The sequence below is a fragment of the Oncorhynchus kisutch genome, linkage group LG11 (genome assembly GCF_002021735.2).
Source record: "Oncorhynchus kisutch isolate 150728-3 linkage group LG11, Okis_V2, whole genome shotgun sequence".
NCBI classification, from domain to species: Eukaryota; Metazoa; Chordata; class Actinopteri; order Salmoniformes; family Salmonidae; genus Oncorhynchus; species Oncorhynchus kisutch.
The window spans coordinates 69,062,309-69,085,620 of record NC_034184.2 but is presented as its reverse complement, the minus strand read 5'-3'; the positions used below and the strand labels follow the sequence as shown (position 1 = coordinate 69,085,620).

Genomic DNA, 23,312 nt, shown 5'->3' with positions numbered 1-23,312 from the left:
ACAGATGTGGGGTGATCCACTTTATTATTGTTTCAACTGTTGATTGGGCCTTTAAAGCAGTGGTTTTTAACCAAGGGTGTATGTCACCTGCTGCCAAAATAATCATTTGAGCCAGGGCCACAGCAACACAAGCCATATATTTTGCTATATTATTTTTTTGTCTAAATAATCACTGAATAATCTATGAAAAAAAGAAACACGTCTATTTGCGGTTTCATATTGCAGAATGAAAAAAATGGACTACTGTCATTCTCAATTATCAACGAATGCGGGTGGGTAGAGATTAAAGAGTATGGTATGCAGACTCAGCATTTTATTGTTTTAATAATCTGAAGGGAACCATTTTGAAAGTGCGTGCTTGTGGGCATGGTGAATGAAGTTGAAGGCATAATTTCATTAATTCAGGTTTAAATTAGAAAAAACGTGGTTAAACCCATTTATTTCTCAACTTAAACACTGGACAATTGCTCTTTTTAAAGTCTGTTTTTTAGCAACATTAAAAAGCTAATTGGATGATATGATTTACCTAAAGGCCTATATAGCCTAGCATGAAAGTCAAGATATCACATCAAATGTCAAATCTTCAGCAGAGGCCAATGCTGAAATGTATTATTGTCATTTTTTTTTAAATCCGATTTGAGGAAAAATTGCATTTTGAATCTCTGCTGTGGTAGACAAAGGAGGTTTTGAGTCCCAGCAGAAACAGGGCCGTACATGTGACATGGGAGGCCAGACATAAAACACAGACCTGCTTTAGAGGGAAATTATTAAGTCGTTTGGTTGCTGGGAGGGCATCTCTTTGTCTCAGCCTCTAGCCAGCATGTTTACTAAGAGAAATCGATGCGCCATTATATAATAGGCCTAATTAATGAAGCCTGTGTGTTGCAGCCAAAACATCTACTGTTTCTACTGTCCATGTTTTGACAGACTAGTATAGAGTATGCATCTCCACTAGTATAAATACACAGACGGACGGACCGACACCTCCAACAACTGGGCAACATGAGAGAATAGGACTGAAATGACGTTCTAATCAGCTTTAGTTTGAACGCCAAAGCAAAAGCACTCGGTTGAAATATCCGATCCAACTCAAAATGTCTGACTTGAACAACGTGGACATGTTTGAGACACAATGCAATAAACTTTATGTACCCCCTCTTCTTACAACGTCCGGTTATAAAAACAAATAGAAAACACTAAACAGAGGAAACGTAAGCTCTTAACAAATATCCTCATCTTGGGGTCAAATAAACTTTTGAAAGTCCCATATTTCAAGTTTGTCAGCCAATCACAACCAGTGCTTATCATTAGCAAGCCAATGTCAAATTCACAACAGCCTTCATCAGGGCTCGTACAGTACACAGTTAAAAGCATTAGATAACTCAGCATCAACACATCCTGGAGCAGAACCATACTCTCGTCATCCGTTTCATGTCGTCTGCAACGTCTCAGAACTAACACAGGGAATCTAAAACACTAAAAGAAACTACTGTTTGGATTCTTTCGTAACACCTCGGCACCAACAGACCAACGCTTTGTCTGCCTTGACCCAGTGAACGCAGAGAAGGCATCAAACAATTCCTTGTGAGGAAGAAGGGACGCTTTAATTTAAATGTCTAACGATGCGCTCCCCCAAACTCACCCCTCCTTCAAAAAAGGCAAATTAGGTTACTAAAAGCTTTTTCTAGGAAGCAGACTCATCATGTAACAGTTGATTAGTATTTATCTAGTCCAACAGATGTGCCCAGATTGCACACTGGGCCAGCCTCCCCTTACTCACTGTCTGAAAAAACAAGATTACTGATTGGAGCAAACTTTTGGACATGTCCTATTTTGTGGACATTCCAATGGGAGGACGTAACAACAAATCTCACAGCCAATAGTAACTCTCTTGTTTTAGTTCAATCATGTCATGTTACCCGTTGTTATTTATTTCAAGCCTTTCCAGAAATGAGAATTACCACAAAATAACATTTACATTTAGCAGATGCTCTTATCCAGAGCGAAATATTTTTTTAATGAAAGCAATAGTGAACAGTTTGATGAAAAAGCTTTAAAGATAAGGGTAAGCTCAAGGTCATGTGACATGATCAAACAAAACCCCTGGGCCCTACGTTATAGGGTATATACTGTGTATAAGGCGGCAGGTAGACTTGTGGTTAAGAATATTGGACCAGTAACTGATAGGTTGCTGGTTTGAATCCCAGAGCTGACAAGGTGATTTTTACCCCCTCCATGTGCCCTTGAGTAATGTACATAACCCCTCATCGCTCTGGATAACAGCATCTTCTAAAATTACACATTTCTAAAATATCATATATTTCCAGGGAGTCAAATACAGGTCTATCTATTTTCTTGGGTACTCATACAAAGTACTGTTAAGTTCATACAACAATTCAATTCATAGCTGGGAGATATCATTGAAAGCAAACACCAGGAGTGATGTCATCTATTTGCCCACATCAGGCCCTGTCATTCAAATCCAAAGTAAAGAAAACATCCAAGGTATCCACCGTAGTCGACTACTGGGCATTTGCAGAACCTGTTGCAGAGCTCAGGTAGTCATACATATTACACAATTTAGTAAAGCATTTACAACTTTTATTTTTTATGATTAAACCCTGCAATGGCTCATACATTTATAAATGACCAAATCATGTAGCTTATGGCTCAGAAGTTTGTGGTTTTGACTGGAATCTGATCCTTTGTGAGTAGGATCTGAACACTTCTCTGAACAAACTTGAATAACTCGCTTCTCGTTGTTTCCTCAAGGAAGTAATTGCAAATAGTGCTGTGGTTGATTGTCTGAAGCAAATGACTCCTCCCCATTGGCAAAAATGTCCATCCACCAGGCCTACTAAACTAGTCTGATTACAGCGTTAACAAAGGACACTAGTGAATGTGGCTAATTTAGATGACTGCTCTTGGAGTATAGGCCTACATAACCACTTTTTCATGGTGACCGTATATTTGGCATCAGCATTTAGACTCCACATTGAACAACTTGACTATAAATAAACTTGGAAAACGTTTGTATTAGAGTGTCCACTGAATGAGTAAATTCAATCAGTTGGATAGTCTATCAATAGCAGGCCTGATCAATGCCTTAAAGTTGCTTCTCGGGGCATAACTAACAGGCTGTTGAGTGACAAAGACAGAAATCAGCTTCAAAGACTATAAAGCATTAATGACAGTGTTCGGTCAGTCGCCCTTACCTCTGTGTAGTCGAAGTCCGAGAGAGGTGCTATACTTTTGATGTAGTCAATTCTGGACTCGTTCGATGGGTTGCCTATTGGAACTGGAGGTATTAACGTGCTCATCGCCGAAACTACCGTCTAAAAAGCAGATAAAAAACAAAAACATTAGACATTAAGCTGGATAAATGTGGGATAAGCCAGTCTAATCAGTAAAATGGGATTGCAGGAAACAATCTCATAGGGTGTGACCATATTCTATCATACAAATCTCAGCACATCATCAACTTACCACAATGGCATCCTTCACATTTTTCCGAATATCCAGGACTTTCTGTTTCTTTTCTCTGGATGGGGAAACAACATATACAAATGGGTCTGTTAAACATGAATTAAATACCTTAAAAATGATAATTGCATTCATTAAATGAATCTTTATGCTGCCCCACAGAAAGGAAAGGTTGTCTCATATCACCACTAATGCAAACCATCATAGGCCTAATAGCCTATTTAGTAATACTCACTATTTGTAAATTAACAGTAAGGATGTATTGTGCTAAAATGTTATTTGAAAGTTTACTTTAAGCAAGCCTATGCTACAACAATATTCAATGAGATGAGTCTAATTTAGAACTAAAGGTGGACAGAAATTAAGCATAGCCTATATTTACTTGGTCCATTTCCTCAAATAATATCAAATGTATTATTAAATATATAAATATTGAGGACAGTTTAGGATTGGGTATCATTCATTCATTTCCTAAAAAACGTATTCAGTACACTACAGTCTATACAGAGGCATATATTACAGTGCACAATGTAACCAAATCAAACTACAATGTAACCAAGTCTAGATTGAATATAGTAGGATATCATAAACCATAGAAAGATCCCACTAGGCACACACTGGTTGAATCAACATTGTTCCCACGTCATTTCAATGAAATTACGTTGAGCCAACGTGGAATAGACCTTGAATTGACGCCTGTGCCCAGTGGGATACATTGACACATACATATACAGATACACCGTTTTAAAATACCACTGCACACATTACTGTCGCAGAACAGTTTTTTTTTAAACACATGAATTCAGTTGAGATTGTTTGTTTGTTCGGTCCACATTATAATGCAATAGCAACTGTAAATACAGCGTAACATGTATCTGTCAGTGTTTTGACACACATAATCTCGACCACAAGTAGGCCTAAATCTGCTACTATGTCGTCTTTATCACTGTGACAGCTATTTGAAATCAGTTGGACATAGCAGGCTTGTTGCCATGCTGTTGTTAAACCATTGGGCCCGATGGACACTGCAATGCTACAGAGCAAAGAAACGTCTACCCAACCCTCGGTCCTTTTCTTATCCTACATCAAACAAATCAAAATGACAACAAGAAAATATATTTTAATACTTAACACTATCAAAATAGAAAAGGAATACGTCCCATTTTGCACGTAAATAATTTAAAATAAATGAAATAACGGGTACTTACTCCGCATTAAAGCCATTGACGTGCAGAATCCGCATCTGCTTGACAATCGTACTTTTCCCAGACTCTCCGGCCCCTTCGAAATAAAACACAGATGAAGCATAAGGAAATGGAGCCATCGCTAAAATATAAGAATGTACTTGGGTGCCGCATATGCTGGTGTTTAAAATCCATGCCAATTGTACAATCCATCTGACGATTCAGTCAGCGCTCGCCTGCGAGACCTGTCAACATATGTGGGCTAGGGGCGAATCTGAAAACATACATGATACCTATCCGTTATCATATCCACCTTCTGGACCTTACCCAATAAAAGCAGTCGATGTGTGGCTTTATATGCTTGTCTTTCCTTTTGTAATTGTTTCTCGATTTTTTTATTCGCTTCTCTTTGTGCCTTTTCATCGATGCGTTGATCTTCAGTCTTGCTGTTGCCCAAACACCCCATCTTCCGCTGAGCTCTTCTCGTAAAAAGAAAGTATAAAATAACAGCTAATGCAATTCCTACTTTCAATATAAAAGGAGAAGAAATAGGGCGAAAAATCCGTGCGCCACTTCTCCGTCGCTCAGAAAAAAATCTTCCCCGTTACAATTTCGTTTTAACCCCTTGTCAAACCCAACCCAGTGGATTCAGTCGATTCTAATAAATATGTGCATCATAAATAGAACAAAAAGATACATTGACTTCATAAATATGCAAAGAGTGGAGCGGGGCTGAATCTGGAAGCCAGCCAACTGCTCTTCTCTCTCGCTCCTGCTTCCCACTCTCTATTTTTCCGGTCTAAAAATTCTGTTTGTGTTTCGGTCCCTTTAACTCAGCACTGCCTCTCTCTGTAGCACCAGGAAGTCACACTGCACCGAAAGAGAAACACCTCACAGAGCGCGCGCCACCTTACCACTGTTTGAATACCCAGTTTAAAACAACATTTCTTAATTTCACATGTACAACAAACAAAAAGATAGGCTGCGTTTATCTAATAAAATGTGCGCCGAAAAGTTTCGTTTCAATATAGTGTTCAGTGTAAAATAATTGGTGAATAATATAGTACAATTGTTTCCAAAAACGGGTATATGTTTGATCCAGACAAACACTTTAATCACGTTTCCTACACAAATCATTTCCCAATCCACATTGCGCGCGTAAATCATTTCACAGGTGCTTGCAAACACCGGTAAATGGAGGTTAACCAGAGAGCGCGACCGTAGACAATCAGGGCCGCGCACCAGCGTATAATCACACAAACCATATGGATCATATTACAAAACCAAATAATAACACTGTTAAACTTGATACAAAAGATAATGAAACAAGTAGTTTGCTGCTATTCAAATTTCTCCTGAAGTAGCCTATTAACTTGACATAGGCCTACTCTATAGCCTAGTAGGTTCTCTTTCATCTGTAGCAATACAAAATGACACACTACAATAATAAACTCAGCAAAAAAATAAATGTCCTCTCACTGTCAACTACTTTTATTTTCAACAAACTTAACATGTGTAAATATGAACATAAGGTTCAACAACTGAGACAAAAACTGAACAAGTTCCACAGACATGTGACAAACAGAAATGGAATCATGTGTCTCTGAACAAGGGGGCGTCCAAATCAAAAGTAACAGTCAGTATCTGGTGTGGCCACCAGCTGCATTAAGTACTGCAGTGCATCTCCTCCTCATGGACTGCACCAGATTTGCCCGTTCTTGCTGTGAGATGTTACCCCACTCTTCCACTAAGGCACCTGCAAGTTCCCGGACACTTCTGGGGGGAATGGCCCTAGCCCTCACTCTCCGAACCAGCAGGTCCCAGACGTGCTCAATGGGATTGAGATCCGTGCTCTTCACTGGCCCTGGCAGAACACTGACATTCCTGTCTTGCAGGAAATCACACACAGAACGAGCAGTCTGGCTGGTGGCATTGTCATGCTGGAGGGTCATGTCAGGATGAGCCTACAAGAAGGGTACCACATGAGGGAAGTGGATGTCGTCCCTGTAACGCACAGGGTTGAGATTACCTGCAATGACAACAATGATGCTGTGACACACCGCCACAGACCATGACGGACCCTCCACCTCCAAATCGATCCCGCTCCAGAGTACAGGCCTCTGTGTAACACTCACTCCTTCGACGATAAACACGAATCTGACCATCACCCCTGGTGAGACAAAACCGCGACTCGTCAGTGAAGAGCACTTTTTGCCAGTCCTGTGGTCCAGCGCCGGTGGGTTTGTGCCCCTAGGCGACGTTGTTGCCGGTGATGTCTGGTGAGGACCTGCCTTACAACAGGCCTACAAGCCCTCAGTCAAGCCTCTCTCAGCCTATCGCGGACAGTCTGAGCACTGATGGAGGGATTGTGCGTTCCTGGTGTAACTCAGGCAGTTGTTGTTGCCATCCTGTACCTGTCCCGCAGGTGTGATGTTTGGATGTACCGATCCTGTGCAGATGTTGTTACCCATGGTCTGCCACTGCGAGGACGATCAGCTGTTCATAATGTCTCCATGTAGCGCTGTCTTAGGTGTCTCACAATACGGACATTGCAATTTATTGCCCTGGCCACATCTGCAGTCTTCATGCCTCCTTGCATCATGCCTCCTTGCATCATGCCTAAGGCACGTTCACGCAGATGAACATGGATCCTTGGCATCTTTCTTTTGGTGTTTTTCAGAGTCAGTAGAAAGGCCTCTTTAGAGTCCTAAGTGTTCATAACTGTGACCTTAATTGCCTACCGTCTGTAAGCTGTTAGTGTCTTAATGACCTTTCCACAGGTGCATGTTCATTAATTGTTTATGGTTCATTGAACAAGCATGGGAAACAGTGTTTAAAACATTTACAATGAAGATCTGTGAAGTTATTTGGATTTGTACAAATGATCTTTGAAAGACAGGGTCCTAAAAAAGGGACGTTTCTTTTTTTTCTGAGTTTAGTAGAGAATCCAAAGGTGTGAATATAACATCACCTCAAGCTTTGAGAAAAAAAAGTCACAATGCAAATGCAATGGAATATATGCAAACGAGTTCATGTGTTTGCATATCAGCATCCATGTTCTAGCAGCACAGCTGGGCAGTGCTCCCATCAACAGTGGAGAGTATATCCATGTAGTGAGCGAGAGCCAAAGACAATCTCCCAATATGATAGGATGGAGGTGGTGTCTGGGTCATTTTAAGGTTAGTGCGGATGAACATGCCCTGACAATCAATAAAAGCCATCCTCAAAGTAAAGCATTGTTGGGAAAATGAATCATTAATGAAGTCCTTTCAAACCCCAATAAGATGTAGTCAACTAATTCAAAGATGACAGATACAATGACTAAAGTAGTAGTAAAGTAAAGTAGTAAAGTAAGTAAGTGAGGTAGATGTGTTTGACCATTTCAGTGGCAAACCAGACTCGGAAGGACTAGAATTAATTACATCAATTGAACGATTGATTGATTTCAATTAATTACATCAATTGAACGATTGATTGATTTCAAAACATTTAAAAAAATAAATCAGACATATCAAAACATGGATTATATCAAAAGTAGTGTGAGGCAAACTGGCAACTGAGGGGCCATATGTGATGGTTATCTGTCATGATGTGTCACTGTTTAGAACATTAGCAGCCTCCAGAACAATGGAAAGATTTTCCAGTACAAAAAAAATATGAAAACAAGATGCAAATGTGATGTTATAGGTCGAGTTGGCCAGTGTGTGGCTCCTCTGGATGCAAATTTAGCCCGCGGAGCTTACTAACTGTTAATGCTGTGTGTTGGTTGAGAGTGTCGGCTCTACCTACCTCTAGCCTCGTTCAAACCATCCTGATCTCATGAGCTTACGCTCTGTTACAGAATGTAAACTCACAAGATCAGGATGGTTCGTACGAGGCTAACCTACCGCTCTACTATTCAGAAATGAGTAATTTACTGTATGTCTCCCTACAATGCCATGGGGAGTTAAGACAATCTTTGCTTTCACTTGTTTTGGTTTTTGTCACCTGTTTGCATCGCTCCCAGTCACAACTATGTGAACTACAGAGACAAAGTTCTTTCCCTGTTTGGCACAAGGAGTTAAGTAACAAACATATTTTTAAAGTCACTAGAAATGATCACCATCATCTTATCTAATTCTCTCTATAGTGTCAACGTAGAGCAGCCCATTGACTATCGTCTTACATTGCCTTTTGTCTCCCTCTTGTGGTTTAGATTAATACTATACACTTCAGTGTGTGTGTGCGCGCGCTTGATGACAATATGCATGTACAACAAAGGAATGGTCAAGAATACATGCATCCTTTACTAGAAAGCTATGACTGTATGACTTTCACCCTTCCTCCTTGTACCCTGTTGCCTGGATAAAAATAGCTTGTGTATGATAAGTTAGTATATAGCTCAGGTCATACCTTAGGCTGGAAAACTGGTATTCTAGTTTCTCTTTCCAGTGAGTACACAGAGAATGTTAGAGATTAAGAGGATACCTGGAATGGTAGCTAGCTTTCTAAAAGCTCTCCGTAGTCATAACATGGCATTCCCAAAGGCCCAGTGCAGGGTCATGTTCATTAGGCACTAAATGGAATAAAACGGCTTGACAAGGGGAGGGACTACCTGGACTTGTCCAATAACAAACAGTAATTTTTGTTTTCGGTTTTCAAAACGCTTTGCCTTGGTGTGCCCTACTGAACATGACCGAGGAGATCTGCAGGTTAGTATTGACCAGATAAGCAGTTGCTTTTGCAATTTGCAAGTTTTCGGTCAACTGAGTTGAGAGTGCATCTAAGACAATCATTCCTTTTTTATAGTAGGGCAGTCTGTCAGCAGGCTGGTGGCCAAATGAGTGAATTTGGGATATTACTGTCCTTTGTCACACATTCCTGGTGCGTGATCTTTTGATTTGTTTTGGTTCGGGGTGAACTTTCAACCCCGCTGGACAGCCCCGGGCTAGTTTCCGTAGGACGTGGGGCCTGATTTAGAAAGCGAGAGTAAAAAAAAAACAGGATGCACATTTTCTCCCCAGAGAACGGGAGGTGTAAGAGAGGTCTGATGAGGTCAAGATGAGGTCATAGCTGCTGGTTGGTGGGTTGGATGGTAGGTTCACCACCACTGTCTGTCTGACAAGAGCGGCACAGGACTGAGAAAGTGAAACCATTTCCAGGGAAGACATAACTTTACAAAAACATCCACCCAGAATTAAGTCACCTTAACTTGAACCCTTCATAGGAAGGGCTACATATCACTGACATAGTAATTATGTAACGGATGTCATAAATATATCTGTCTGCTGGATTGCTGTCAGCTTGCAAACAGAACTAATCCCAAGGTTTAATGATAGCCAACTTGCTTACCTCGGTGCTATTTTATGTCACGAGTAAAGTCAGTTGACATAAGCACCCCTTACGGAACAACACATGAATTTCACGTGAACACATGTGAAGTGTTCCAAAAACACACTTTCATGTGATCACAATGTGACAACATGTAAAGCACAATGTGATAACATGAAGCTACATGTATAAACATGTGAATTGTTCTAAATAAAAATGTGAAAACATGTTTTTCTGTAAGGGACAGCTATATGTAACCCTTGTGACTTAGATTTCCACTTAAGTGTAACCAGCAGACGTTTCAATATATAGACAGAGAATAACATTTAACTGTGTGCATGTCTGTCAGCCTTGATATTTAGCCTAAATAGCTGACTAAATTATCTTAGAACATTTTTGGATCCCAGGTCAGTTCTACTGGTCTAGTGACTGAGGGTGAAAACTGATTAGGGACGTTGACGTCAAAGAACATTAAAGGACGTTAGAAGAAGTCAGCAGTGAGAAGGAGGCTTTTGTCCCAATGACCAGACCGGCAGTACATGACGATAAAAATGTAAATAAAATGACAGTGCTATTTTTCCTTTTACCAAACAAACAGAGAAGGCATGAACAATAGATAAAACCGTTTGGAGACATATTTTGCCTTTTCACATGGCAAGTTCTTAGCTCAGAACTATCCTTAATGAATATTACAATTAAGTGATGCCCGGAAACACGGAAATGATTAGCTAGCCTAGCCCAGACAATGTGGTGTTGTTAAGAGCTCTCAATTGTTGATTTATTTCTCACTTAGAAGGTTGAATGTATATGACTTTAATGTTACTTTTTCAAAAGATGGCTGCTATATCCATTCAGGTAAATCAAAGCTACTTGAGGGGATAGGATCTTTCCCAACTGATCTTCGAACATTTGCATAGTTGGATGGAACCTGAACCTGCTTGAGAGCATCTCTGTTCCATATCTTGAAATTCCGTAACCCAGATTCCATCTGGGCTAAAAATAGCCCTCCCAGAGAGCGTCTCTCTCTGCAGCTCTGATATGGAATGATAACAGAGCCAACCTGCCCCTTAGCGTGCAGAAAAACACATGCATGCAGATAGACATGTTACACTGCAGACAGACATGTTACACTGCAGACAGACGTGTTACACAGCACAGAGACGTGTTACCTTGTACACATACGTGTTACACTGCACAGAGACGTGTTACACTGCACAGAGACGTGTTACACTGCACAGAGACGTGTTACACTGCACAGAGACGTGTTACACTGCACACAGACGTGTTACACTGCACACAGACGTGTTACACTGCACAGAGACGTGTTACAAATCACACAGACGTGTTACAAAGCACACAGACGTGTTACACTGCACAGAGATGTGTTACACTGCAGACAGACATGTTACACTGCACAGAGATGTGTTACACTGCAGACAGACGTGTTACACTGCACAGAGATGTGTTACACTGCAGACAGAGACGTGTTACACTGCAGACAGAGACGTGTTACACTGCACAGAGACGTGTTACACTGCAGACAGACGTGTTACACTGCACAGAGACGTGTTACACTGCAGACAGAGACGTGTTACACTGCAGACAGAGACGTGTTACACTGCACAGAGACGTGTTACACTGCACACAGACGTGTTACACTGCACAGAGACGTGTTACAAATCACACAGACGTGTTACAAAGCACACAGACGTGTTACACTGCACAGAGATGTGTTACACTGCAGACAGACGTGTTACACTGCACAGAGATGTGTTACACTGCAGACAGAGACGTGTTACACTGCAGACAGAGACGTGTTACACTGCACAGAGACGTGTTACACTGCAGACAGAGACGTGTTACACTGCACAGAGACGTGTTACACTGCACAGAGACGTGTTACACTGCAGACAGACGTGCTACACTGCACAGAGACAGGTTACAAAGCACACAGACGTGTTACACTGCACAGAGATGTGTTACACTGCAGACAGACGTGTTACACAGCACAGAGATGTGTTACACTGCAGACAGACATGTTACACTGCACAGACATGTTAAACTGCACTCAGACGCATTTACTCTTCCCTTTGTTGCCTCACAAACATCTTCCACCACACACACACCACACTTGAACTCAAACTCCATATTAATAATGAAGGAAAATGTATTGTATGAATGATCAATGAACATGCACTATGGCGCTCTGAGGCCAAGCCTTTCCCCTCAATCTCTTATCATCGGCCATTGGTCATCCCAGATATGAAAGATTACAATAGCTGAAAATGTGGCAGCTATGTTCAGGTCATGAGACTGAGAAAGCAAGGTGGGGAAGGGTTTATGGGATGGGCCGGCAGCAAAAATAGCACAGACTTTGGACTATTCCCACTTGAGTTTATATATGGCATCATGACACAAGGATGGACCCCACTCTCAATAAACACAATATCATAAGAATGACACATTTGAGTTTGGAGTTCTTAGTCAAGGAAAGAATAGGGCTAATCGTAATAATTTCAGACCTTATTTGGTTACAGACAGACCTGCATGCCAGCAGTAAAGTATGCTAGCAGTAGCAAGGTAAAGTATCAATATTTGTAAAACTTTGATACATACCCGCCAGGACAAGTGTACTGTATGCAGTGAAGGGTAAATATGTTGGATCTTAATTTGAGCCAGTTTGCTACAGCAGGAAAATAATCCTGCAGCAACGGGAATTGTAAATTATTATGTGGATTATAATTCATGAACATTTTTGTAGGGTTTGATAAATGTTTCACTATGGCAAAATCAAGTCTGACATTTAAAAGTGGAAATGACTAACTTTAGAAGGATTTTTAAACCTCTAATACACTACAAGTTTGCATTTCCTGCAATCTCAGCAACAAAATAGTGATCTAATTAAGATCCTACATCTGTAATGCCTAAATACACAATCATAGAGTTTTTCAGAGTAGTAGAATGGGGACAGGGCGATGTGTGCGTGTGAGAGAAAAACAGAGAGAGAGAGTGGGAGATCATGTGTAACATACACTAACAGTTAATGTCACTTACCCACATAGGATAAAATTGCTAGCTGTTCAAATAAAGGATCAAATGAAGTGTTAAGCATTTCAGTCAGTTTTCCTAGAGGCTGCATTTGTGGCCTTGTTCCCCCACCTGATGTGGGGTGAGAAATTGGTTTAGATGCACACAGGCAACCCAGAGATATGAGTACCAACAGGTCTCATGTATGTACCATTTTCTAACTATTACGAGACAAACCACAAATCTGATATTTTCTTTTCACATTTCCCTTCTCACCACAGTTCCAGCAATATGGTGTATGAGTAACCAGGCTAGCGCAGTACAACTCTGTTTGGGTTAGCTCAGTAGTGTGGAAAGGGTCATGTATCCAGAGCGACTAACAGTAGTAAGTGGATACATTTAAATTTGTACTGGTCCCCCATGGGAATCAAACCCAAAACCCTGGTGTTGCAAGTGCCATGCTCTGCCAATTTAGCCACACAAGAACTCCGACCACTCTCAACGTTAAATTCCATATGCTAACGTCCTGACACCCATGGTTGCTAGGCGCCAGTCATATAAACCCAGCTGAAGTTATGTCAACTTCTTTCGACTTCCATTCTGCATAAAAAGCAGAGGAATGGTGTCATTTCTAGTGTCCTTATAGTCTCAGCAATAAAATGCTACAGTCTGCACTGTATAACAAACTGAACTACAATATATATATATATATATATATATATATATATATATATATATATATATATATATATATATATATATATATATATATATATATATATAAATAAACACACACACGCATTCGGAAAGTACTCACCCCTTGACTTTTTCCACATTTTGTTACGTTACAGCCTGTCTAAAATGTATTAACTTTTTTCCTCATCAATCTAAACACAATACCTCATAATGACAAAGCAAAAAAAGGTTTAGACATTTTTGCAAAGTATTAAAAAATAAAAAACTGAAATATTACATTTACATAAGCATTCAGACTCTTTGCGCAGTACTTTGTTGAAGCACCTTTGGCAGCGATTACAGCCTCGAGTCTTGTTGGGTATGATACAAGCTTGGCACACCTGTATTTGGGGAGTTTCTCCCATTCTTCTCTGCAGATCCTCTCAAGCTCTGTCAGGTTGGATGGGGAGTGTCGTTGCACAGCTATTTTCACATCTCTCCAGAGATGTTTGATTGGGTTCAAGTCCGGGCTCTGGCTGGGTCATTCAAGGACATTCCGAGTCTTGTCCCGAAGCCACTCCTGCATTGTCTTGACTGTGCTTAGAGTCGTTGTCCTATTGGAAGGTGAACATTCACCCCAGTCTGAGGTCCTGAGTGCTCTGGAGCAGGTTTTCATCAAGGATCTCTCTGTACTTTACTCTGTTCATCTTTCCCTCGAGTCTCTCAGTCCCTGCCGCTGAAAAACATCCCCACAACACAATGATGTCACCACTATGCTTCATTATAGGGATGGTCTGAGGTTTCCTTCAGACGTGACACTTGGCATTCAGGCCAAAGATTTCAATCTTGGTTTCATCAAACCAGAGAATCTTGTTTCTCATGATCTGAGTATTTAGGTGCCTTTTGGCAAACTCCAACCGGGCTGTCATGTGCCTTTTACTGAGGAGTGGCTTCCATCTGGCCATGCTACCATAAAGGCCTGATTGGTAGAGTGCTCCAGAGATGGGAGAAACTTCTAGAAGGACAACCATCTCTCCATTAGGAACTCTGGAGCTCTGTCAGAGTGACCATCAGGTTCTTGGTCACCTAACTGACCAAGGATCTTCTCCCCCGATAGCACAGTTTGGCCGGGCGGCCAGCTCTAGGAAGAGTCTAGGTGGTTCCAAACTTCTTCCATTTAAGAATGATAGAGGCCAATGTGTTCTTGGGGACCTTCATTGCTGCAAAAAATGTTGCTACCCTTCCCCAGATCTGTGCCACAACACAATCCTGTCTCGGAGCTCTACGGACAATTCCTTCATCCTCATGGCTCGGTTTTTGCTCTGACATGAACTGTCAAATGTGGGACCTTATATAGACAGGTGCGTGCCTTTCCAAATCATGTCCAATAAATTGCATTTACCACAGCTGGACTCCAATCAAGTTGTAGAAACATCTCAAGGATGCACCGGAGCTCAATTTTGAGTCTCATAGCAAAGGGTCTGAATACTTATGTAAATAAGGTGTTTGTTTATTTTTAATAAATCTGGAAACATTTCTAAAACCTGTTTTCGCTTTGTCATTATGGGGTATTGTGTGGTGTGTCCAAAAAAATGTTTGAATCCATTTTAGAATTGTTTTATTTCTTTATTTAACTCGGCAAGTCAGTTAAGAACAAATTCTTATTTTCAATGACGGCCTAGGAACAGTGGGTTAACTGCCTGTTCAGGAGCAGAACGACAGATTTGTACCTTGTCAGCTGGGGGATTTGAACTTGCAACCTTTAAGTTACTAGTCCAACGCTCTAACCCTAGGCTATCCTGCCGCTGTAAGGCTATAAAATTTGGAAAAATGTGATTGATTGATTGATTTCAGAACAGAAACTATACCATGAAGTCCAAGGAACTGTCTGTGTGGAAAAGTCACTCCACCACTTTATGGCCAGATGGAAGCCACTTTCCTGTATAATATATAACATATATATATAACATATATAATAATTTAGCAGATGCTTTTATCCAAAGGAAGTTACAGCATACATTTTACATATGGGTGTTCCAAGGATTTGTTTTATTTAACTAGGCAATTGAGTTAAGAAACAATTCTTATTTTCAATGACAGCCTAGGAACAGTGCCTGCCTGTTCAGGGGCAGAATGACAGAGTTGTATCTTGTCACCTCGGGGATTTGAACTTGCAACCTTCCAGTTACTAGTCCAACACACTAGGCTACCCTGCCACCCCAAATTAAAACCACAAACCTGGCATAACAAGCACCATGCACTGCCAACTAAGCTTCAGATATATAGTATCGGTCATTTCTCAATAGCCCATGTGAGTTTATTAGTCAGCAATGTATTTTCTGATATTCACTGCCAGCTCTCAATTATTTTTTTATTCAAAAACAGTAAATACAGATTGCTACCCTAATTTAACATCCAGACTCCATCTGAGGTCATAAGGGGAACTGACTGACTGACCGATTGCCATGTTCCAGGACACATGCACTAGCCTACTGCTATGGCTAGTTAAGCAGCTCTTGATGTGTGCTTCTTGGTCTTTGATAAGCTAGTTCTTGGAATGCTGAGATACTACCACTGTGACGGTTACACATAGCCTGGTCCCAGATCTGTTACCGCAGTCTTGCAACAGCTATATGATAATTGTCCCGCTAAGGCAAGACATCACAAACAGATCTGGGGCCCGGCTAGGTAACCTAAGGGCTGTCATTATGACATGGTTAGACCTCATGTTATATCAGAGGTTTCATGATGAATTGGGATGTGAGGTAGGCTATAATTATCACTAACGAATGACTAGTGACTGCATATTGCCATTGGTGTGCTTCACACCTGTGAGCCACAACTTCAGGATAGCATGTAGTGCTTTCAGAAAGTATTCATACCCGTTGACTTATTCCACATTTTGTTGTGTTCAGCCTGAATTCAAAATGGTTAACATTTGTTTTTCTAATCCAGCTACACACAATACCCCATAATGACAATGTGAAAGCTGATTTGTAGACATTTTAGCACATTTATTGAAAATGAAATACAGAAATATCTCATTTACAGTATTCACACAGGTGCGTCCAATTTCCTTTGATCATCCTTGAGATGTCGCTACAACTTGATTGGCTAATTCAATTCTTTGGACACGATTTAGAAAGAAACACACCTGTCTACATAAGGTTCCACAGTTGACAGTGCATCTGCATTGCCAGCTGTTTGGGGTTTAAGGCTGGGTTTCTGTACAGCACTTTGTGACATCGGCTGATGTAAAAAATAAAGAAGAAAAAAGGGCTTTATAAATACATTTGATTGATTGATTGATTTCAGAACAGAAACTATACCATGAAGTCCAAGGAACTGTCTGTAGATCTCTGAGTTAGAACTGTGATGAGGCATATACACTGACAGTAAAAACATAAAGGAGCACCTTCCTAATATTGAGTTGTACCTCCTTTTGCCCTCAGCACAGCCTCAATTCGTCAGGGCATGGACTCTACAAGGTGTCGAAAGCGTTCCACAGGGACACTGGTCCATGTTGACACCGATTCTTCCCACAGTTGTGCGAAGTTGGCTGGTAGTGGATCTCTACTCCGAATTGCTCGTTCCATGTCATCCCATAGACGCTCAATTAGACTGAGACCTGGTGACTGGAAAGGCCACTGCAGTAAGCGGAATTTACTGTCATGTTCGTGGAACCATTCCTGGACAATCCTCATCTTGTGGCACGGGGCATTATTCTGCTGAAATAAATATATTTGCAAATGGATACTGTCATGATGGAATGCACCTGATTGGTAATGATGTTCAGATATACTGTGGCACTCAAACGTTGCTCCAATTTGAACACACCATCACAAGCCTTCAATGTTGACACGCTGTATGATGGATGCATGTACTCATGTGGTTTTCTCCCATCAGCGTGAAACAGCAGGAACCAGGATTCACCAGACCAGGCAATGTTTTTCCAATTCTCCAGTGTCCTGAGTTTTCAATCATTAGCCCACTATAACCACAGTTTATTGTATTTTTCTGCAAGAAGTGGAACTCTTAGGTCGTTGGCTGCCATACCCCATTTGTGTCAAGGCACGATGGGTTGTGCATTCTTTTATGGGTCTTTGGGCATCAATGTTGTACTGGACTGTCAGTTGACTAACTGTAGCCGTCTGTTGCTTTGCACAATTCGTGTCAGCCACCTTTGTCATCTTTCATCAATTACCTGTTTTTGTCTACTGATCTGTTGTTTGCTGGACATACTTTGGGTGGTGGACCATTCTTGATACACATGGGAAACTGTTGAGCATGAAAAACCCAGCAGTGTTGCAGTTCTTGACACACTCAAACCAGTGTGCCGGCACCTACTACCGGCACCTACTACCATAACCTGTTCAAAGGCACTTCAATCTTTTGTCTGGCCCATTCACCCTCAATGGAATACATACACAATCCATGTCTCAATTGTCTCAAGGCTTAAGAATCCTTCTTTAACCTGTCTCTTCCCTGTCATCTACACTGATTTAACAGGTGACATCAATAAGGGATCATAGCTTTCACCTGGATTCACCTGGTCAGTCTATGTCATGGAAGAATGGGTGTACTTAATGTTTTGTACACTCAGTGTATCTGGGAAAGGGTATAAACCAATCTCTAGAATGCTGAAAGTTTCCAAGAGAACAGTCTCCATCATTGGGAAATGGAAATAATATGGAACTGCCCAGACTCTGGCCTTCCGATCAAACTGAGCAACTGGGCAAGAAGAACCTTGGTCAGGGAGGTGACCAAGAACCCAATGACCACTCTGGCAAAACTACAGAGTTCCTTGGCTGAGATGGGAGAATCTACCAGAAGGACAACAGTCTCTATAGCACTAAACCAATCTGGACTTCATGGGACAGTGGCCAAACGGAAGCCACTCCTGAGAAAAAGGCACGAGAGCACACCTAGAGTTTGCAAAAAGGCACTTGAAAGATTTTGAGATCAGACCACATCATCTTTTGCCTTATGATGAGACAAAAATGTTGCCCCTTTGCATGAATGCAAAGCATTGTCTCATCACCTGTCTAACACCATCCGTACCGTGAAGCATGGTGGTGGCAGCATCATGCTATGGAGATACTTTTCAGTGGCAGGGACTGGGAGACTGGTAAAGATAGAAGGAACAATGAATGGCGCAAGATACACACAAATCCTTGATGGGAACAAACAACCTTAGACGGGGGTGAAGATTTACATTCAAACAGGACAATGACCCCAAGCATACAGTCAAATCAATGCTGGAATGGCTTCAGAACAAGAATGTGAAAGTCCTTGAGTGGCCCAGCCAAAGCCCAGACTTGAATCCGTCATTGAAAATCTGTAGAAAGACTTGAAGATTGCTGTTCACGACTGCTCCCCATCTAACTTAACAGAGCTTGAGAAAATCTCCAAGGAAGAATAAGAGAAAATCCCCAAATCCAGACGTGCAAAGCTGATAGACATACCCAAGATGACTCAAAGCTGTAATCGCTGCCAAAGGTCCTTCTACAAAGTATTGCCACAGGGGTTTGAATAATTATGTAAATTAGATATGTTTTTAATTTTCAATACATTTGCAAAAATGTCTAAAAACATGTTTTAACTTTGTCATTATGAGGCACTATGTGTAGATGGGTGAGAGAAAACAATATATTTAATCCATTTTGAATTCAGGCTGTAACACAACAAAATGTGGAATACATATGTTAGCATACATGCATTAGCCTAGGGTAGAATTTCCTTTAGTAACTGAAAATATCATTTGAAGGTTTGGGGTGAAGTGTCCCTTTAAAATCTTCTGTGTGTCTTGTACGGCATTGTGCTATAATGATTAACCCATCGCTTATCTGTTGTCCTATAGTCCAAGTGCATTTTCAAGGACATTTTGCACGTATAATGTTTCAACCTGGAATGAGAACCAGTAGCCTACTTAATATTCTGTTATCAATGCAATACTGTCCATACTCCTGTGACTGTATTAATCACTGGTAGGCTATATTGTCAGGCCTAATGAAAAATGTCCATTCATTAATGCAAATATATATGAAATATTACAGCTGAATTAATTGGTAGAGGTGAACTAGACCATAGGCCTCAGGGACCATCATGACGCGTGTTGGAGGTATGCCGTGCATTAGCCCTCTACTGCACATCATCGCCCTCAGGCAACAGAAAACCCTTTTCCCCCTCACCCGCCCACCATATTAAAAAAATCCTATACATGACAATATGTGATGACATGTCTGTAAACAATCCAATGAGGTGCAGAAGTTGGTATGATGTATCGATTGGGGCAGGAACCTTCTTTCAGGGAAAGCAGAGCGATGTTAGTGCATGGTGTGAGTGAAGGGTACAACACATTTCATTATTTTACATGTTTAAATAGAGAAGTACACATTTTCTATTGTCAAGTTGTGTAGTAACCTCTATAGAAGCATATTTGATAGGTTTTGAACACACACATATATATATATATTATTCAGAAACATTGTGCAGTTAGGCTACATTTCAGGGTAATATCATGCTCGATGAAATACCATTTGAAAGCAATTTGATGTAAAATTATGGCCTTGGTCAATGTTTTTGCCAACATATCCACTGACATTCACAGGCAGTGGTCACGGGGACATTATATAGTTGATAGGACCCTAATCAAGCAGTTAGGAGGCTCATATCCTCTGATAGTAAGAACAGTGAGCTTGACTACTGTGGCAGCAAGGAAGAATGGGCCCCAGAATCAGGATTGAGAGGAAGTGAAATACTAGTTTATGCCCAATTTGAATTTATATATTAAAATATCAAGATGTTCTTTGTTTTTTAGTACCCTTATGGCACATCATTGCCCTGAGGCAACAAAACTAATTCTGGGTGTGGGGGGTAAAAGTATTTTATTACCTTTGATACATCAAATTAAAATAGGATGGAATATTTATTTTCCAAGAAAAAAAAAATGTGCGCAGTAGAGGGTTAATTACACTGTCAGTTAATTTTCATAGCGTGGGAATACAAGGTTGAGGGGTTCTCGAACCTGGTGGACATAGCCTATTCCATTTAATGTATTTATTTTGATAAAGCTAGTGTATAGATTAAATAAGTTAGCCTATAGCCTATTCATGACCTGACATACATCTCATTGGTTTGTAGAAGGATAACATAGCCTGGGCTGGTCAATGTATTAGGCACAGCCATCTATCTCACACACCTACCGAGTAAAAGCAGACGATGCGTCTGCTCGTATTCTCGTTTCTGCTCCTTCAGAGTTCGGTCAATATGTTTACTGACTTTCTTCGCCTGTTTTTTGACCTCCTTCTCCTCCGATAACTTTTTGTCCAAGGTTTTCTGTTTCTGTTTGCTGAGCTTCTTCTGCAGCAAATGTTGCCGCTGGCTGCGGTCAGCTCCAACATTGTCCCCATTCTGTATGGGCACGCCTTTAGTCGTGTCCCCTCTACCGGCATCTCGTGCATTCGGCTTGCCTTTGCTAGGGCCCCCGCTGCGACACCAACAACCACGGAGCAGTGTCATGTCATTATATGCCTCTGTATCCTCGTGGTCAAGGTCCTTGGAGCGTAACGATACAGAGCAGTCCGCCGGTTTCTCGGTGTCACTGGATTCGTCAAGACTAAGACGCAGGCTATAGCACAGTCCCATTGTGGGGTTTGTTCCGTTAGTAAAATGGAAGGGAAATGTTCAAGTGAAAAGCGCAAAATTCCTCGAGAGATGGTAGGCCTACCTGCTCGCCTATACTCATTGTGGCATTTCCCCTGTCCTGGGATGCTTGTTGAATTCAAACTGCAGAGGTGATCTAATCACGGTCCTGGACTTGCCACCATGTGAGCCATTTTGCATTTTGTCCCGTCTGTCAATGCCAGCCTGTAGTTGGTGGATAACCTGATTGTGACAGTGGCCACCGCTGGTCCACCTTACCGTAAATAAATCTAAAGTACAACCCAAAAAATACGCAAGGTAGTGTGCGCCCAGGACTGGCTCTCGAATTATAATACTCTCTAGGGGCGCCAGTAGTATGTGCATCCCCCTCATTGTGTGAGGCGTCAGCGTTAAATTCACTACTGGTGTAGTCATGGACTTTAACTATTCGTGTGCCAGGACAAAGTAAAAGCTCAGTTGTTAGAATTGTTTTCAAATTCTCTCCTACAATAGCCCAACCTAAATATGTTGGTAACACTTTATCAAGAGATATGATTTATTACTTGTTATTTGTATGAGCCCATATGATCTTATTATATACCGAAATAATAGGTCATTTATAATAAAACAGAATATTTACACACTTTACTGCATATTTTTCTATGGAAATATATAATTTTGCTGTCACAATACCCAACCACACACATATTTCAGGATAAAGTGTAGGGTGCCTTGCTCAAGGGCACAATGGCAGTGATTGGTAGGCTATCTTGGATGAGGGTCCTACCATCAGCTCTCTGGTTGCTGGTTTAGTTTCCATTTGTACCTTGCCCAAAGATAGAAATATGAAAATATATGAAACATATTAGGAGGTGATATTTAAGACATTATGGGGATCATACATGCTTATGACAAGTCTTACAATGCAGATAACAGCATCCCAATGCATTATACAGGTCAGCTTAAAGTAAAATGTTACCAGAAAACTAAAATGGCACTTCTCACTACATGTATGAGTGTAGATTCCTGTGTAGGTCTACACCATTCCTACTGTAGCAATGACCAAAGGTTCCAGCTCAGCACAGGCTGTCAGCCTTGAATGGTGATCTCAACATTTATTGGGCAGTTCACCAATAAAGCCTATTTGATACCACAGGGCTGAAGTAGACTGTACAATGCAGGGGTAATAAAACATTGTGTCAGCACCAAATACTGATAGGTGTTGATTGCCTGAATTGTCTGTGAACTTTCCCCAAAGGAGATATCCAGAATGTTCTGTCTACAGGTGCAGGATCTTAATCTGATCACACTTTTGTTGCTGAGAATTTTCTTGCACCTAAAGTAGCCTACAATTTTGGCCAGCTATTAACTTAACCACCAATAAAGCAATATTATGGACTAAATATTAAAATCCTGTTGCTGCAGGATTATTTTGCTGTGACAATATAGGTCAAATTATGATACCACATATGTACTACCTTGACTTTTTACAGTGTGAGCAACTAGTTGTGTAATGCAGGGCAGTAGACTCTTGAACAGATAAGAAGAGCAACTTGGAGCCAAAGAGATTGGTATTGCCTGGTAGAGGTGTGACACCCACAGCTCTGAGAATAGATGTTCTACTCAGTCGGTCTGTGGATTAATGGGGAAAGTATACTGCCTCTACCTCACAGTCCAACCAAGGTGTATGAATTGAAGAATAAACTGAATGTTCCAAAAATTGGACAATTTAAATTAAATATAAAGTCCTTCTTTATTAACTTAAAAAACATTTTGGTATTAAAGCCTTCATCGGGGTGATTGATCTCTTTGGATATGCAATTTAAGCACTCAGAAAATAAGTGAGAGGTTGGCACCAATGCATTTTCCTCATAAGACCATACATTTATCGGGGGTGTTTTATAAGACTATGATGATATCATATCACTAAGAAAAATAAACGTCATCTTTCTAGATATCTTGAGTTACTTCAGAAAGAATAATCATCTG

The 23,312-nt window shown here is 40.9% G+C and overlaps 1 protein-coding gene across 2 annotated transcripts in view; it reads right to left on the bottom strand.

Moving 5' to 3' along the window:
* gnal (guanine nucleotide binding protein (G protein), alpha activating activity polypeptide, olfactory type) overlaps window positions 1–21,716 on the bottom strand; it is a 66,726-nt gene extending 45,010 nt beyond the window's left edge. Inside the window, exons 1-4 of one of the 2 annotated variants that reach the window (XM_020494471.2) lie at window positions 20,885–21,716; window positions 4,692–4,764; window positions 3,487–3,541; window positions 3,216–3,335 (exon numbers count right to left, since the gene is read on the bottom strand). In XM_020494471.2, coding sequence (XP_020350060.1) covers window positions 3,216–3,335; window positions 3,487–3,541; window positions 4,692–4,764; window positions 20,885–21,326 — 690 coding nt within the window. In that variant the 5' untranslated portion in view covers window positions 21,327–21,716. Of the gene's footprint in view, window positions 1–3,215; window positions 3,336–3,486; window positions 3,542–4,691; window positions 4,765–4,994; window positions 5,722–20,884 lie in introns of those variants that run through there. The other variant, XM_020494472.2, reaches the window with a different exon arrangement.
* Between the last annotated feature and the right edge of the window lie 1,596 nt (window positions 21,717–23,312).